General features: G+C 37.6%; 1 protein-coding gene across 1 annotated transcript in view; it reads left to right on the forward strand.

Moving 5' to 3' along the window:
• Window positions 1-20,277, forward strand: part of LOC135106190 (uncharacterized) — a 292,915-nt gene that overhangs the window by 177,351 nt on the left and 95,287 nt on the right. The window contains exon 7 of the mRNA XM_064014967.1: window positions 4,950-5,059. Within this exon, the coding sequence (XP_063871037.1) occupies window positions 4,950-5,059 (110 nt within the window). The remainder of the gene's footprint in view (window positions 1-4,949; window positions 5,060-20,277) is intronic.

Consider the following 20,277-nt stretch of genomic DNA (forward strand, 5'->3'; position numbering starts at 1 on the left):
CCGGCCTTCTACTTTTAACACTCCTAAAAATGAATCCTAGTACCCTATTAGCCTTGTTTCTGGCTTCTATGCATTGTTTCCCTACACGGAGTTCAGAGCTAACTATAACTCCTAAATCTTTCTCGTACCCTGTACCTACCAGAGTTTGGTTGTCTAATGTGTACCTATTGTGTGGGTTTCCTCTACCTACGCTAAGCACTTTGCATTTATTGATATTGAATTGCATTTGCCATCTATCCGTCCATTCATTCATTCTATCTAAGTCTGCCTGCAAGGCGATGGCATCCGATTCTGACCTAATTAATCTACCTATCTTTGTGTCATCCGCAAATTTACTAACATCACTACTAATTCCACTATCCAAGTCATTGATATACATTAGAAATAATAATGGCCCTAATACTGATCCCTGTGGCACCCCACTAATTACATGACCCCACTCGGATTTCGAGCCGTTTATTACCACTCTCTGTCGCCTGTCACTAAGCCATGACCCTATCCAGCCTAGCACCTTCCCATCTATCCCGTGTACCCTAACCTTTCTCAGGAGCCTTTGATGGGGTACCTTGTCAAATGCTTTACTAAAGTCCAGATATAAGATATCATAACTATCACCATTATCTACTGCCTCATACACCTTACTGTAAAAACTTAACAAGTTTGTCAGGCAAGACTTCCCCTTCGTGAAGCCATGCTGTGACTGATTTATCAAGTTATGTTTGTCTAAATGTTCCCTAATGTTCCTCGCTATTATTGACTCTAACATTTTACCTACAACTGAAGTTAAGCTGACAGGTCTATAATTAGACGCTAAAGTTTTATCTCCTTTCTTAAAGATGGGTACTACATTAGCCTGCCTCCACATTACTGGTACCTCACCCGACTCCAGTGATTTCCTAAAGACAGAAACTAACGGCTCACTAATAATCTCTTTACATTCCTTAAGTACTCTGGGGTATATTTCATCAGGTCCTGATGACTTGAACTTTTTTAGCCTATCTATCTCCTGTTCCACTATCTCCCCAGTTATGGAAATATCTGTCAGCTTCTCATTCTCATCTGCTCTAAACACCTGTTCACTATCTGGCATATCCTGCATGTTTTCCTGGGTGAAGACAGTTAAAAAATAATCATTCAGAAGTTTACTAATCTCCTCCCCAGAACTAACTACATGATAAAATCCAAGGAAGGAAAGTGGCTTTGATGGAAGGGATGACCAGTGACCTCATTGAAAGAGTGAAAAAATTAGAAAAAAAAAAACATGACTTGGAAGAGGAAAACAAAGAATTGAAAACACTATGTGCTGATCTAAAAACAAAATTGAAGGAAAACAATGATATTGTTAAAAAACAGGAAAATGAAGTGATAGGGATGAAAAGTGAACATCAAATCTGGAGGAAGGAAAAAGAGGAAGAAAAAGTTAACTTTACAGAAATCATAGAAGCGCAATGAAGAGTTGCAATAAAGTTGTTGGAGTATGTGATTTGACCAAAACTAGAATATGCCACAATTGTTTGGTCATCCCATAATAAAAAGGAAATAAGGAAAATAGAAAGGGTCCAAAGAGCTGCAACCAAATTGGTATCCAAGTTTGAGAGATTTAACCTATGAAGAAAGATTAAGGAGATTGAAGTTTCCATCATTACAAGTGAAAAGAGAAAGAGGAGACCTGATTGCTATATACAGAGCTTTAAAGGGTAAGGATCAAGGTGACAAAGAAGACTTATTTGTGTGGGACTCAAGAGATACGAGAGGACATGGAGTGAAATTGAAGAAAACATCGAGTAGAAGAGATGTCAAGAAATATGGTTTCCCAAATAGAAGCATAGAAATGTGGAACAACTTAGATGAAACAGTGGTATAAGCAAAAAATATTCATGAATTTAAAGTTAAGCTGGATGCTTACAGATATGGAGACAAGACAGCATGAGCATAGCTCTTTTCCCGTAAAACACAACTAGGTAAATGCAACTAGGTAAATACGCACAAACACACACACACACACATGCACACACACACACACTCACACACACAGTAGAACTTTGATTACCGAATGCCTTCCTTTTTGAACAAATCGGTTTTTGAACAAAAATTTGACCTCATTATTGCTTCAGTTGTGGCACCATAATTCGGTTCTAAAACAAAGTTACTTGATTTTGAATATTAAAAGACATAGCAAAGCTGTCATTTATTACTAATTTATAGTTTCTGTAAATATTTACCTCATTTTTATATATTTGGAGGAGAGACACGGAGTGTAAGACAGTAATCCAGTCTTTGAAATAAGGTAAATGTGATCCTGTTGAAAAGCACTCAGAAGTTATCCTGAGCCATGTTTGGCTCCCTTGATGACCTCCAATGCCATCATTACTGCACAACTGCATTTTTCCAGTAGCTTTTCCCAGCAGTAAGATGTCTAAGTGTTATGATCACCTTCATTTTGGCTCTAAGTGGGTTGACTCCTTTCTATGTCCTTATGTAAGGCTTCTCTGACTAGATCAGTGACAAAGAGAATACCTGCCTGGTCTAAACAATATCTTATGATGAGTTCTGTGTCACTAAGCTCATTCAATACATCCTTTATGGATAAATAATTTGTGAGCTGGTGATGTTGTGAATCAGCCATCTTGGCTGTGTAGCATCTGTCATAACCAACTAAGGCAGGGTAGACTGGTGTCTGGGAATGGATTAATCCATTTTACATTGATTCCTATGGGAAAAAGAATTTTGGTTTTCGAACATTTTGGATTTCACACGGCATTCAGGAATGAATTAAGTTCTGGTTCCACTGTATTTATTTTATTATTTTATATATTTAAGGTTTTATAAATTCTCTTCACGGTCCTATATAAACCTTTTCTTCACTTAAACATTTCTAAAGCTCAAACTTACTTTTAGACACATTTTTCCACATTAAAAAAAAATAAATAAATTGTTACATACCTGTGAGGATACTACAACTTGATTAATGATGATGATGATTAACTGTGCATTACTGAACAACGTAGGTGACAACGGTGTATAGGAGAAGATTATGGCTGACAGCTCAACACATGCAGGTGGTGCAAGGCAAGGGTTTGTTTATGTTTAAGAAAATTGCATATCCATAATTTTACACCTTCCCTTTTCATGAAAATATGCAAAAGCACCTAGTGGTAATTTTATTTTAGGTTTAGTTTTTGCACTTGAAGATGAAGCTATTTTATTTATTGTACTGGTATATAACTGTCTCAGTTGTCTGGTGCTTATTGACCTAAACTTCACCACAGATGGTTTGGTAGTTTGGGTGTCATCTTATACCGCCATTATCAGCTAAAAACATTAAATTCAAACCAAAATTTGGGGTCATCTTATCTAAAAGTCATCTTATCTGCTAAAATATAATGATAAGTTGAATCAAGGGTATCAGCTAAATTTATAGAGCTTCATCTCTATAAATTACAATAGTTTATTTTTGTTTATTAATCTATTAATTTCTAGGCTAGAAAATGCTTATTTTACCACAAAAATAATTAAAATCTAAAAGAATATAAATACATATCGGTCACAGAAACCCACAATATACTGAGGTGTCCGTGACAATTTTTTTTATTTATTTATTTATTTATTTATTTTTATTTTTTTATGTAGGAAGGAGACTGGCCAAGGGCAACAAAAATCCAGTAAAAAAAAAAAATGCCCACTGAAATGCCAGTCCCATAAAAGGGTCAAACCAGTAGTAAAAAATTGATGGATAAGTGTCTTGAAACCTCCCTCTTGAAGGAATTCAAGTCATAGGAAGGTGGAAATACAGAAGCAGGAAGGGAGTTCCAGAGTTTACCAGAGAAAGGGATGAATGATTGAGAATACTGGTTAACTCTTGCATTAGAGAGGTGGACAGAATAGGGGCGAGAGAAAGAAGAAAGTCTTGTGCAGCGAGGCCGCAGGAGGAGGGGAGGCATGCAGTTAGCAAGACCAGAAAATCAGTTAGCATGAAAATAGTGGTAGAAGACAGCTAGAAATGCAACATTGCGGTGGTGAGAGAGAGGCTGAAGACAGTCAGTTAGAGGAGAGGAGTTGATGAGACGAAAAGCTTTTGATACCACCCTGTCTAGAAGAGCAGTATGAGTGGAACCCCCCAGACATGTGAAGCATACTCCATACATGGACAGATAAGGCCCTTGTACAGAGTTAGCAGCTGGGTGAGAAAAACTGGCGGAGATGTCTCAGAACGCCTGACTTCATAGCCAGAAAAAATCCATGACGTGCTGAGGGTGCAATAGGTGAACCTGTGATAGTTGAGGTATTACTGTATACAAACAAAATTGAAGGCCATAAAATGGTTCAAAAAGGAAATTGTATATACACGTACTAAATACTTCCCTAATATATATATATATATATATATATATATATATATATATATATATATATATATATATATATATATATATATATATATATATATATATATATATATATATATATATATATATATATATATATATATATATATATATATATATATATATATATATATATGGTTAAGAAAAGCATCCAGTCGATCATAGTAGCTGTACATGTTATCTAATATTACCACTATTGGACTTAATCCACAGTCATGAGAAATGCATGTAAATTATGTTCTTCATTACTCACAAGTGAGCTTGTTAGCTGCCATGGCAACAGTGACCCACATATCTACATATATGATGCACAGATTTTTTTTTTTTTTTATGTTGATTTCTTTCCAAAATTAACTTCATTTGAGGAATCATTTAGCTTGTGCAGTATTGTCTAAATCCTTTTTGTGATTACTTCAAGCAAATTACTTATTTTGGTGTAAAGAAATCAGTTATCATCATCATACAGCAGGTGTACCAGAATCATCATCAGTTTGTATAAAATAAGAAGGCAGTCAGAAACTATATCTGAGAAGACTAAATAAATAATTTTCTGTATTTCTCCAGAATGGCAAGGCAAGTGCTGGTACTATCCTGGAGGCTCTAGAAAAGTGTGGAGGTATATCAGCTGTCCCAGTCAGTATCACCATAAGAATTCAACGGACAGTCATTCAAAGGTACAAGGCATTCCTGATATAGAATAAGCTTTTGTAAAATAAATTGATAGACAATCTGGGTTTCAGTACAGTATGATATATGTACTATTCAAAAACTGATATATAGACTTAGGTCGCTCAACAAAATGGAATAGCATATCTAGTGACACAGTGTTGCATGTATGAATTATTCAGGATCCTCCTGATATCCTAGATTTTTTAAATAAATATTTGGTGATGACATTATATGGAAAAGGTGGACATTCAGGAGGTCCTCATAGCTTAAACATGGGTATATGTCAAGAGCATGGGTATATATCAAGAGCATATGATATATGTCTTCAGCTCATTCCTATTGACTCAACAATTAGTCATTATTTCTAAATAAGATCTAAAGGGGATATTCAGCATCTACAAAAGAGAAAAAAAGCACAAAAAACAAATTTATTGATCAAGGGTTGAAACTTTCCAGTTACGTACTTTTTTTGGTTGTCCTTATGTTTGAGGGTGCATCATATCATATGTTGATCACTGATCACTACATGATATCACTCATCATTACTGTACTCCAAGGTTTATATTGGACATAATATCAGATTTGGCCTGCTGATTGCTGTTATATTATTTTATGATCACACTTAATTTTTTTTTAAAACTATTCATATATCAAATACAGTACTGCATCAAGTTTGGTGATGTCAAGTTTGATGAATTCCAGTTTGGTGGTAGCATTTAAAGTCTTCTAATGATTCAACTTCCAAGAAAAATACAATTTGGCAACCAATGACAACACACACACACACACACACACACACACACACACACACACACAGTGTTTATGAAGTTAGGCATTCTGAGTCATCTCTGCCAATTTTTCTCACTCCCCTCAGCCACTAACTCTGTACAGAGGCCTTATCTTTCCATGTATGGAGTATGCTTCACATGTATGGGGTGGTTCCACTCATACCACTCTTCTAGACAAGATGGAATAAGAGCTTTTTTGTCTTATCAACAATTCTCCTCTAACTGACTGTCTTCAGCTTCTTTTCATGGCTGCAATATTGCATTTCTTGCTATCTTTACTGATATTGTCATGCCAACCTCTCTTCTGACCCTGCTAACTGCATATTCTACCTCTTCTTGTGGCCCTGCTGCACAAAACTTTTTACTTTCTCTCACCCCTATTCTGTCAACCTCTCTAATACAGAAGTTAACCATTATTCTCAATCATTCGTCCCTTTCTCTGGTAAACTCTGGAATTCCTTGCCTGCTTCTGTATTTCCTCCTTCCTATGACTTGAACTCTTTCAAGAGGGAGGTTTCAAGACACTTATTCTTCATTATTTGATGATAATTTCTGATCTTTTTGGGGACTATGGGCCTTTTTTTCTACATTTTTCTTGCCATTGCCTGATCCCCCTCTTATATATATATATATATATATATATATATATATATATATATATATATATATATATATATATATATATATATATATATATATATATATATATATATATATATATATATATATAAACACACACACACACACACACACACACACACACACACACACTGGGTAGTGTAGTGGTTAGCACGCTCAGCTCACAACCAAGAAGGACTGAGTTTGAATCCCGGGCGCGGCTAGGTAAATGGGCGAGCCTCTTAATCTGTAGCCCCTGTTCACCTAGCAGTAAGTAGGTATGGGATGTAACCTGAGGGGTTGTGACCTCGCTGTCCCGGTGTGTGGTATATTAGTGGTCTCAGTCCTACCCAAAGATCGGTAACTATGAGCTCTGAGCTCTTTTTGTAGGGGAACAGTTGGCTAGGTGACCAGCAGATGACCGTAGGTGAATCACACACACACACATTGCTCACTAGGTCATTGGTATCATCCTTACCCAGATAATCTAGGATTTGGCCCTGTTCAGGATGGTAATGATTTTTCATTTATGAGCAGGTAGTTACTGTCCTCCCTGAACAAGACAATAAGGTGTTTGGTTTGTGAAAGGTCTCAGTCTTATTCATAGTGTGCCAATTCCCTGGTCACATATTTTAAGAAAAAAAAATACAGATTAAAATAAAAAGAATATAACTAATTGGAATAAACTGGAGTAGACAAAAAAAAATCAGTTACTGGTTTGAGTGAGAGAGCAAATAAATAAATAAATAATTTTACTACAATACTCACAAGATGGAATCCATGCCAAGGAGAATTCCTGTCTAACAAGTTCCACCTAGGGTTGAAAACCATGAGGTGAGACTGCCTACCTAAGTAAACTATCAAAACTTTGGGATCCTGTAATACTTGTCTGTGTGGTCGCTGAGGGTGTGGATGAATGATTGTACAGTTCCTCAGGCAGGTCAGGTTCTAGGTAGGGTGGCCACAGGTGGCCACCTGGACTCACCAATGATGTGAGAGGGAAGAGTAGCAGGGTGATGCCTTTGGTAGAGGTCCACAAGGCTTCCCTGGTGGTCCCTTGTGGTCCTTGGTGGGCCTGGTGGTTCCTCCTCTCTCTTGGTACTTCTTTCCTTGATAGCACCTGCAGTGGGGATTGAGTGGTCACTTCTCTGCTGGCTGCCCTCTAGGTGTTGTCAGCACACAATGGTCACTTACTCACTGTTTCTGCCTGGGTGCATTGTCTGGTTTTCTGGCCTAGGTACAGGAGAGCACATGTCTGTCCAGGAAGAGTGTCAGGGCCAGAAAGAAGGAGCAAGACCCAGGGTGTGTTAAGGTTGGGTGTTGTATCATTCCACATAGCGTGGTGGTTGGTGATTGGCTGAGGTTCTTATCAGCACTACTTAATCACTTGGGAATCAATACTGTTATATCCTGCTACCTCCTATGCCTAACTAATATCCTCCTGTCCCTGGGTTTGGCATGATTATTGCACAATATTCTTTCTTTAGCAAGCTACATGGTCACTCTGAATGCTTTGTGTCCAGCATGCACTTTTCAAAAGACAAGGAGGTGAGTGGGGTGTTTGAGAGATTTTCAAGGAGGATTAGTGTAATCTCTACCCTCTCGAGTATAAAAATTACAATACAATAGAGTGGGCTATTGTAAGCACTAGGCACTCTCCAGAATGATATAAGGTTATAGCTAGGAATCAAGAATCACATAATTTCTAAGACCTTGGTGAATTATACACACACGTACACACTTGAATCTGGTAGCCATGTGGTCACAAATTTTGCATTATGCTACCACATTACCCAGCCAGTTGCAATTACAGCACAAGTAAGTTTTAGGGCTACATATGTGTTCAATCTGCACTGGAAATTGAGGGTTATGCTAAAGTCATTACATTATGCGCTGGATTTAAGATTGTAACTATTTGCTTATTATTTTATTATGCAGGCTTATACTGCCTACAGCAAAACAAACTGCTGCACACTTGGCAATCTGTCAGTCACTTGTACAATAAAGTCTCTCAAAACTGGCATGATAAGGGCTCTAGCCCTTACGACTTATCCAATTTCACGATTTATCTGTCATCCTACCTTTCTCCCCCTTATCATAAAATAAAAAAAAGTAAATCAATAAAAACTGTTCATATTTTCTTTATTTGGTGAAGTGTACACTTTTCATTATTGTAGGATGTAGTTATGCAGTCAATTCTTTATGAAGACACTAAATGGTGTACAAGATTATAAAGCATGTACAATGTTCCCCTGGTATTCACAGAGGTTACATTCCAAAGCCTATGAATAACAAAAATCCACAAATATGGAAACCACCCCTATAAAGCTTGGCAGTACCTATGTTTAGAATTTAAACCATAAAATATATGTTTCACATGTATTAAACACATTTGAAATTAACTTTAACACAATAGAAAACAATTATTATTATACATATAGTACATAATATCTTAATTTAAAAAATGCAGTACACTAAAATGAAAGGGAACTAAACTAATATGTAAGTAAACCTTTGACATAATGAACCTCTATTTACCAAATTTCAGGTATAAGGCTACTTTTAAGGCTGCTGCCTGCCTCCTCTCTCTCTCTCTCTCTCTCTCTCTCTCTCTCTCTCTCTCTCTCTCTCTCTCTCTCTCTCTCTCTCTCTCTCTCTCTCTCTCTCTCTCTCTCTCTCTCTCTCTCTCTCTCTCTCTCTCTCTCTCTCTCTCTCTCTCTCTCTCTCTCTCTCTCTCTCTCTCTCTCTCTCTCTCTCTCTCTCTCTCTCTCTCTCTCTCTCTCTATGTTAACTTATCTCAGAGAGAGAGAGAGAGAGAGAGAGATATGTGTGTGTGTGTGTGTGTGTGTGTGTGTGTGTGTGTGTGTGTGTGTGTGTGTGTGTGTGTATTTACCTAGCTGTATTTACCTAGTTGTGCTTTATGGGAAAAGAGCTATGCTCGTGCTGTCCCATCTCCATATCTTTTAATATCCAACTTAGCCTTGAATCGATGTATACTTTCTGCATTTACTATCTCCTCACCCAGACTGTTCCATACATCAATACTTCTACATGGGAAACTATACTTTTTGACGTCTCTTCTACAAGCACTCCTCTTCAGCCTCTTTCCATGTCCTCTAGTGTCCCGTGTATCCCAGACCATTAAGTCACTCCAGTCCACCTCCTCTACTCCCTCATATGCTTTATATATCACAATCAAGTCTCCCCTCCCTTTCTCTCCTCTTTTTCCAACATTGGTAGATGTATCCTTGCCAGTGTCTCTTCATATGACAAGTCCCTGATACTTGTGTGTGTGTGTGTGTGTGTGTGTGTATGTGTCATCAGCCATAGCCAAGGTCACTGGGTGACACAATCAGAACCTCTCTCTCTCTCTCTCTCTCCTCTCTCTCTCTCTCTCTCTCTCTCTCTCTCTCTCTCTCTCTCTCTCTCTCTCTCTCTCCTCTCTCTCTCTCTCTCTCTCTCTCTCTCTCTCTCTCTCTCTCTCCTCTCTCTCCTCTCTCTCTCTCTCTCTCTCTCTCTCTCTCCTCTCTCTCTTCTCTCTCCTCTCTCTCTCTCTCTGGATATAGGAAATTTTTCTTCTCTAGTGATGCACCTTTCCACCATATATGTTCATTATATCAAGGGTGTACTGTAATTTATGATAACTCAAAGAATAATCCAAGCTCTTTGTCCCAAAAGACTGAGGTGGTGGTGACATTTGTTAAAAATCCATGAATATGTGAAACTGTATTTTCATTTTTTTATTTTTTCCATACATCAAACTAAGTTGATTCCTTTTATTTTTCTATGATTCACTCTGTATTATTATGTACTGTAGCATTAATTTTTTTCAAATAGTAGACTTAGTTCACTTAGTTGAACTTTACAACTTAACCATGCCCAACCATCAACTGAGTCACTAAGAGTGAAAGTGATACCATTTGGTAGTGGTGGTGGACAGCAGAAACACATGGTGGGGTGAGAATGGTTGAGTATGATTCATATAGAAAATTTTTTGACTTACCCAGCACTTCATGGTCTACCTTTTTCTTTTGCTATTGGGAGTGCATGGCATGTTGAGTAGTTGAATTGGAATAGGTTTTAATTGGAATATTGCCTTGGGTGGCAACTTATTGAGTCAGAATCATACTTTAATCAGAATTTTCTTGTTTTTTTTTCTGATTTAACCACCATTTTGACGTTCTGCCAGCCCTTACTACTTACAGAAGTTAGCTACTAATTGAATAACAAGTTAGAGAGGTTTTACTGTATATACATCACTGTATCATAACCAAAGACCCTTTTCAAATACTTTCAAATGAATGATGACAGCAACACTTTACAGCATGTAATGTCACTAAACTTAACAGTAAGAGTGCGTTTACACCAAATGAATTGTGTCAAGTCGAATCACATCAAGTTAAGATACCATATTTGCCAGTACATTAGACACATTTTTTTTTCTTGAAAAAAAGTAAAAATTACTGTGCATCTAATGTGGCAGCAATACAGATGCCTAGGCCTGTAAACCTAGGCCTATATGTGTGGAGTTGAAGGAATGGTGCACTAAGCATAAATATTGTTACTAATGGCATTACTACTAATAAAATTCTCTCTCTCTCTCTCTCTCTCTCTCTCTCTCTCTCTCTCTCTCTCTCTCTCTCTCTCTCTCTCTCTCTCTCTCTCTTCTCTCTCTTCTCTCTCTCTCTCTCTCTCTCTCTTCTCTCTCTCTCTCTCTCTCTCTCTTCCCTGCTCTCCTTTCCTTTCCCTCCCTCCATCCATCCCTCCCTCCTTATAATCTACATAAACTGGATACTTCACATTTCATCTTTAGCTAAAACAGCTTCTATGAAGTTAGGCATTCTTTGTCACCTCTGCCAGTTTTTCTCACCCTTCAGCTGCTGACTGTACAGGAGCCTTATCTCTACATGCATGGAGTTTGCTTCATGTGTATGGAAGGGATTCCACTTATACCACTAGTTTAGACAGGGTGGATTCAAAAGCTTTTCGTTTTATCAGCTCGTGTCCTTTAACTGGCTGTCTACAGCCTCTTTCTCATTGCCACAATATTGCATCTTTTGCTTTCTTCTACCAGTATTTTTACGCTAATTGTTCTTCTGATATTACCAACTTCATGCCTCCCCTCCTCCCACAACCTTGCTTTCCACCTCTCTGATGTGAGAGTTAACCCCTATTCTCAGTCATCATCTCTCTTTATGGATTCATCCCTCTTTATGGATGGAACTCCCTCTGGAACTCCCTGTATGCTTCTGTATTTCCTCCTTCCTATGACTTGAACTCTTTCAATAGGGAGGTTATCCTCTGTTTTTTGGGGTAATTCTAGCTGATATCTCAATGCAAACTGGCATATGGCAGGAAATAAATAGAGCAGGCAGGTAAAGTCAGGTATGTGTGGTAGATTTTGATTTTAGGAACATCGACTGGAGCCTGATGGTGGATAACAAGGAAGCAGAGGAATTTCGTAAGGTAATTCAGGATAATTTCCTAAAACAGGTAGTCATAGAACCCACAAGGGGGAGCAATATTCTAGATTTAATTCTTACTAACAGGGAGGAAGCAGTCACGCAGATAGAGGTTGGATGACAGCTAGGTAACAGTGACCATAGGGAAATTAGGTACAATTTAAAATGGGAAGAAACTTTTAGAAGCAAAAACACTAGTAAAATACCTGACTTTAGGAGAGCAGATTTTGAAGAATTAAAAAGGTACCTCCAAGGAGTGGACTGGCAACAGATGCAGAGTGAGGTCAGGTCCAGGACGGAGTTGAGTGAGATAAGGCAAGATGAGGGAGGTGAGGTGAGGTGTGAGGGTGTAGGACAAGAGGAGGGAAGATGTGCCCGGAAGGGGCAGAGGAGAGAGGGAGGGGAAGATAGGTGTATGTTGGAAGGTCAGGTCATGCTGAAATGGGAGAGGAGAGGTCGAGTCGAGTAGATGAGGGAGTGGAGAGGATGGTAGGGGCTGAGATGAGGAGATTAGGTGAAGTAAATGTAGATGAGATGTATAAATATTTTGTAGATAAAGTTCATACATGTCAGTTAGCAAACATCCCTTATAGAGCAATAAGATCATAGAAAAATTACCCTAAATGGATGACTGCTAGGTTAAAACATCATATAGGGTGGAAGAGAAGTATATGTAAGAGATTAAGGGCAGGTGAAGAAGTTTTAAGGCCACAATATAATGAATTAGTTAGAACAGTCAGGAGGTTAACGAGGAAAGCTAAGGGCAATTATGAATTAAAGGTAACCAGCCAAGCGAAGATGGACCCCAAGGGATTTTATCAGGTATACAGGACAAAGAATAAGGATACTATAGGTCCACTAAAGGCAGCAGATGGGGAAGAGATTAGTAAAATTCTGAATGAATATTTTTTAGCTGTCTTCATCCAGGAAAACATGCAGGATATGCCAAATAGTGAACAGATGTTTAGAGCAGATGAGAATGAGAAGCTAACAGATATTTCCATAACTAAGGAGACAATGGAACAGGAAATAGATAGGTTAAAAAGTTCAAGACACCAGGACCAGATGAAATATATCCCAGAGTACTTAAGAAATGCAAAGAGGTTATTAGTGAGCCGTTTGTCTTTAGGAAATCACTTAAGTCAGGTGAGGTACCAGTAATGTGGAGGCAGGCTAATGTAGTACCCATCTTTAAGAGAGGAGATAAAACTTTAGCATCTAATTATAGACCTGTTAGCTTAACATCAGTTGTAGGTAAAATATTGGAGTCAGTAATAGTGAGGAACATTAGGGAACATTTAGATAAACATAACTTAATAAATCAGTCACAGCATGGCATCACAAGGGGGAAGTCTTGCCTGACAAACTTGTTAAGTTTTTATAATAAAGTGTACAAGGCAGTAGATGATGATAGTTATGATATCTTATATCTGGACTTTAGTAAAGCATTTGACAAGGTACCCTATCAAAGGCTCCTGAGAAAGGTTAGGGCACACAGGATAGATGGAAAGGTGTTAGGCTGGATAAGGTCAGCTGTCACAGGCGACAAAGTGTTGTAATAAAACGGCTCTAAATCCGAGTGAGGTCATGTAAGTAGTGGGGTGCCACAAGGATCAGTATTAGGGCCATTGTTATTTCTAATATATATCAATGACTTGGATAGTGGAATTAGTAGTGAAATTAGTAAATTTGTGGATGACACAAAGATAGGTAGATTAATTAGGTCAGAATCAGATGCCATCGCTTTGGAGGCAGATTTAGATAGGATGAATGAATGGATGGACAGATGGCAAATGCAATTTAATATCAACAAATGCAAAGTACTTAGCATAGGTAGAGAAACCCACACAGTAGGTACACATTAAACAATGAAACTCTGGTAGGTACAGGGTATGAGAAAGATTTAGGAGTTAAAGTTAGCTCTGAACTCTGTCTAGGAAAATAGAGTACTAGGATTCATTTTTAGGAGTGTTAAAAGTAGAGGGCCGGAAGTAATATTAAAGTTATACTTGGCACTGATCAGACCTCATCTAGATTATGCTGTGCAGTCCTGGTTCCCACATTACAGGAAAGATATAGGTCTATTAGAATCAGTACAAAGGAGAATGACTAAAAGGATACAGGGGATGAAGAGTATTCTTTATGAGGCGAGATTGAAGCTGTTAAATCTACATTTTTTAGAGAGACGTAGGTTAAGAGGGGACCTGATAGAAGTCTTTAAGTGGTATAAGGGTTATAACAAGGGGGATGTAAGCAAAATTCTTAGGATCAGCAACCAGGATAGAACACAAAAAAAAAACGGGTTCAAGCTTGAAAAATTTAGGTTTAGGAAGAAGACAGGAAGAAATTGGTTCTCAAAAAGAGTGGTAGATGAAAGGAACAGACTCAGTAATCATGTTGTTAGTGCTAGAACATTAGGGAGCTTTAAGAGAAGATTAGACAGGTTTATGGATGGGGATGATAGATGGAAATAGGTATATTTCATACAGGGACTGCCATGTGTAAGCCTGGTTGCTTCTTGCAGTTTCCCTTATTTCTTATGTTCTTATGTTCTTAAGTTAAGCCTTTATTTTTATTCACAATTTTTGTTGCCCTTGGCCAGTGTCTCTTTTACATAAAACACACACATGCACACACACACACAGTGGAATATTTGGCTCTACATATAATTTGCTAGCAAATATCAGGGTGGCATTTAATTACCTAGACAAAGAAATGATGAAGAAAATCATAACACACATGATACGCCCCAAAATGGAATACGCAGCAGTGGTATGGTCTCCACACAAGAAGAAAGATATAAGGAAATTGGAAAGAATACAAAGAACAGCTACGAAAATGATACCTGAATTGGAAGACCTAAGTTACGAGGAAAGACTGGAAGAAATTGGATTACCAACACTGCAAGAAAGAAGGGAAAGAGGAGACCTGATAACAATGTTCAAATTAGTAAATGGCATGGAGAAGATAGACAGAGATGACCTAGTTGTAAAAGTGGAGGAAGGAGATAGACGTACAAGGGGACATATGAAGAAATTAAAGAAGAGTCATTGTTTGGGAGATATTAAGAAATACAGCTTTCCGCATCAAACGGTTGAAATATGGAATAACTTAAAAGAAGAGGTGGTTGCGGCAAAGAGTGTGCACATGTTTAAAGAGAAATTGGACAAATTCGGGTATGGAGACAGGACTAATTGAGCTTTGGCTCGGACCCTGTACTATACAACTAGGTAAATACAACTAGGTAAATACACCAAACTGGATAGATATAGAGACAGGATACTATGAGATTACTCCCCTCCCATAAACCACAATTAGGTAAATACAACTAGGTAAATACATACACACACACACACACACACACACACACACACACACACACACACACACACACACACACACACACACACACACACACACGCACACCCATATTACTGTGAAGATGAAGAAGAAGGAAGATGTATTGAGGTTGAAAGTTGAAGGAAAAGTCTGTGAGAATGCACAGGACATGGTGGAAGTTATGAACAGTAATTTCAGATCGGTATTTACCGTGGAAGGGTAGTTTGATGCTGGAAGGGATAAGTTGGTGAGGAATATACTAAGTACAGTCCCAGTCCGTTATGATGAAATACTTAAGATGATGAAGAACTTGATGTAAATAAATCATCTGGTCCAGATGGAGTATCAAACTGGATATTGAAGGAATGTAGAGAACAAATGGTTGATAAAATTCACAGCCTAGTTGTGACATCACTATTGCAGGGAAGTGTACCAAAAGACTGGAAGAGAGCAAATATTACACCAGTATTCAAAGAAAGAAATAAGGAAAACTCACTAAATTATTGACCAGTGTCCTTGACTAGTGTTATAGGAAAACTATATGAAAGAACAATAAAGGAAAGATGAAACACTTGGAAAGAGCTAAAGTTTTGGTAAATTGTCAATTTGGATTCAGAAGGGGAAGATCATGCTCCATGAACTTATTGTCCTTTTATTCAAGGATTCAATATTGTGCAGGAGAGAGAGTGAGAGAGAGAGAGGGATGGGTGGATGGTGTCTACTTAGACTTGAAGAAAGCATTTGACAAAGTACCACACTGAAGATTGCTATGGAAGATAAAAAATTATGGAAAAATTGGAGGAAGACTGCTGGAGTGGATGGTGGATTATTTGGATAATAGAGAGATGAGAACTGTAATACAAGACCAAAATTCATCTTGGCTGAAAAGTAATTAGTGGTGTCCCACAGGGGTCAGTGTTGGGACTAATAGTGTTTGTAATATATGTGAATGGTATAAATGAAGAAATAGATAGTTATATGAACTTATTTACGGATGGTGCTAAGCTGATGAGAAGGGTAGAAAATGTAAATGACTGTATGGTACTGCAAAATGATTTAAATAAGATAAATAGATGGAGTAAATCTTGGCAAATGGAATTCAGTTTAAGTAAATGTAAAGTAATGGAGTTTGGTAAGTACAGGATGCTTGGCTGGTAGGTTAAGGAGGCACGGCGGCACACGTCTCTTCCTTTATTTGATAACGCAGCAAATGAACACCATCCCGCCTCAGGCAACACTCACACTTGCGAAAAAGTATCGTACATATTACATCTCCAACATCTCCCCCCCCCCCAACGAAAACTGAGAAATAAAACACTAAACTGGAGATGTGTGATCACTTAATGTGTGTGTGTGTGTGTGTGTTTACCTAGTTGTATTTACCTAGTTGTGTTTTACAGGAAAAGAGCTATGCTCGTGCTGTCCTGTCTCCATATCTGTAAGCATCCAGCTTAACTTGAAATTCATGAATATTTTTTGTTTGTACCACTGTTTCATCTAAGTTCCTCCTTATTTCCATGCTTCTATTTGGGAAACCATATTTCTTGACATCTCTTCTACTTGATGTTTTCTTCAATTTCACTCCATGTCCTCTTGTATCTCTTGAATCCCACACAAATAAGTCTTCTTTGTCAACTTGATCCTTACCCTTTAAAGTTCTGTATATAGCAATCAGATCTCCTCTTTCTCTTCTCTCTTTTAATGATGGAAGCTTCAATCTCCTTAATCTTTCTTCATAGGTTAAATCTCTCAAACTTGGTACCAATTTGGTTGCACTTCTTTGGATCCTTTCTATTTTCCTTATTTCCTTTTTATTATGGGGTGACCAAACAAATGTGGCATATTCCAGTTTTGGTCGAATCACATATTCCATCAACTTTTTCATCATCTCTTCATCCATGTAAGCAAATGCCCCTTTCATCTTTCTTAGTAACTCATAGGTTTCCCCAACTATTTTGTTTACATGTTTTTTCTGGTAATAAATTATCACTGATTGTAATTCCCAAGTCTTTTTCTTCTTTGGTTTTCTTAATTTCTATTTCTCCCAAGGTGTAGGAACTTGTCAATTTTCTTTTGCTTTTTCCTAATTGTATCACCTTGCATTTCTTTGCATTGAATTCCATTTCCCAATTCTTACTCCATTTATATATCTTATTTAGATCTTTCTGTAATATTTCAGAATCCATATTGTTTTCCACTGTTTTCAGTAATTTTGCATCATCTGCAAACAGATTTATATAATTGTCAACCTCATCCACCATATCGTTGCCATACACTAGAAACATTACAGGGGCTAAGACTGTCTCCTGTGGTACTCCACTTATAACTCTACACCATTCTGATTTTTCTCCCCTTATCACTGTTCTCATTTCTCTATCCCTCAAGAAGTGTGTAATCCAATTCAGTGTGTTTCCTTGCAAACCCCGTATATTTTTAATTTTCTATAGCAGTCTCTGTGTGGTACCTTATCAAATGCTTTTCTTAGGTATAAATAAACACAGTCTGCCCAACCCTCTCCCTTTTGAATTATATCAATTGCTCTACTATAAAAGCTCACTAAATTCGTGACACAAGATCTTCCACTTCTGAAACCGAATTGTCTGTCAGTCAATGTATGTGTTTCTTCTAAACATTCCATCCATCTGTTTTTAACTATTCTTTCCGCTATTTTTGCCACCACATTTGTTAGGGACACTGGTCTGTAATTCAATGGATCTTCTTTATTACCTCCTTTAAAAATGGGCACAGTATTGGCTCTCTTCCAGTCTAGAGGAATTTTTCCTTCCTTAAAAGAACATACTATGGTATTGTGTATACCTTCTGCTAGATGTTCACAACATTCCTTAAGTATCCAGTCGGACACTCCATCTGGTCCTTGAGCCTTACATCCAAATCTTTCATAATCCTCTTAATTTCACTTATGTCCACCTGTATCTCTCTCATCACATTGTCTCTGTGCCATGCTCTTTCTCCTTCAAATTTGCTTTCTTTGGTAAATACTGACTGGAAGCACTTGGTCGTTGATTCCACTTGTAACTGTGTATCTTCATATGTAATGTCATCTTTCGTTAATCTATCTATTGTTTGCCTGTTTTTATCTTCCCATTCACATATCTGAAGAATAACTTCAGCTCATCTTTGCATTTGTTAACTATATCTTTCTCATAATTCCTTTCTTCATCTCTCAGGATTCTGATATATTCGTTTCTTGCCTTCTTGAAATCTTTCCATTTCTCACTTCCTCCTTTTTTTCCTCCACCTATTCCATGCTGCTTCTTTTTCTTTTCTTGCTGTTATACATCTCGTATTAAACCAGTCTTTTTTCCTTTTCACTTCCTTTGTTTTGATTTTCGGTACATATCTACTGACCCCTTTTCCTGCATACTGCTTGCCGTGAATAGTTGTTTCCATTTAGCCTCTGCAAAATATTTCCTCAACCTGATAAAATCGGCTTTCCTGTAATTATATCTCCCATTCTTGTAAATTTCATTCATATTTTCTATTGGACCACTGCCTATACTGAATTCAATTAACAGATGGCCACTTTTACCTAGTGGGCACTGATAATTTATTCCTTCGATGATGTCCATTTCCTTTGTAAACACCAAGTCTAGCCTTGATGCCTCTTCATTACCTCCAAATCTTGTATTTTCTCCAATCCACTGGGTCATAGTATTTGTCATTACTAAATTTAGAAGAATATATCCCCATGACTCTTCTCCCCCATCTGTGGTCCACTCTTTCCACCATACCTCCTTGCAATTAAAGTCACCCATAAGTGTTATATTGTTACTCTCTGCCAGTATTCTCTCCAAACAGTTACTAGTATCTCTTAACAATAATTTATAATCCTCTTGTGTCCATGCATTTGTCTTTGGGGGTACATAAGTCACTGCAAAATATCTTCTTCCTTCTCCTTTCCTTTTTGTTTGAATTCTAATTACTTCTGCCATTCCTTCTCTTATTTCAACTTCTTCCACTGTTATGCTCTTCTTTGTAAGTAACATGACTCCTCCCCCTTTCTTATTATTTCTATATTTTATCCACACATTATAATTACTATTACCAATTCTTATATTTTCTGTTGTCTCATTTAGTGTAACTTAAGTAAAACCCATGATGTTGGGCTGCTTTATCTTAATATAATTATTCAGTTCTCACAATGTTGATATTAAACCATTTATATTTGTATATGGCACTGTCCACTTTTTATTTTTCCATACATTATTTACATCTTCTTTTTTTTTTTTTTTTTTTTTTTTGTCAGATACCACATCCTGAGCCTCTCATCTTTTACCTCCCAATAGAACTTTTTTTTTTCTTCCTCTGTTTTTTTCTCGTTTTTTGCCTTTGCTTCTTTTATTAGATCACTTACCTTGGGTCTCTCCTCCTCATTCATGTCCCTCTTTATCCAAACTTTCCTGTATTGCTCTGTCTTGTCCAGTTTCCATGCATTCAATATCACTTCCATGGCTGTTGTTTTGTGCCCTAAATTTTACTTCCAGTGGTCGCTCTCCTCCTATATACTTCCCCAGTCTATGTATTTCCTCAGTTTCACTTATCCAGTCCTCCCCTTCTCTCTGTATATTTCTTACAATGTAGCCGCACCGGCTGGGCATCAATTGGCTCTCAGGTGATCTGTTTTACTGATCACACTCATCATCGTAGGGTCTAGGAAAGGCAGTTCTCCCTGACACGTTTATTGATGAAGTAGGCATGACCGTAAGAACTGCGAACAAGTTCTCGGTCTCAATTTCTTATAAAATAACATTATACACTGATATTAAACACTTTCAACATATTACAATATTCATTAGCAATACATGCATTTAACTTGGCACTATGACAATCAGTTTTTACTACAAAATTGAAGTATTTACCTCGGTCACCATCCTGCCCGTCTTTGTCTGAGCGCGACTTGGCCTTGAGTGATGCCATCTCTTTATGCAGTACAGGTCCTTCTTAATGAAAATGCTTGGAGGAGGCAGTACTACCTTTGTTTTCATAGTTAACAAA

This window comes from Scylla paramamosain, chromosome 13 (genome assembly GCF_035594125.1).
Source record: "Scylla paramamosain isolate STU-SP2022 chromosome 13, ASM3559412v1, whole genome shotgun sequence".
NCBI classification, from domain to species: Eukaryota; Metazoa; Arthropoda; class Malacostraca; order Decapoda; family Portunidae; genus Scylla; species Scylla paramamosain.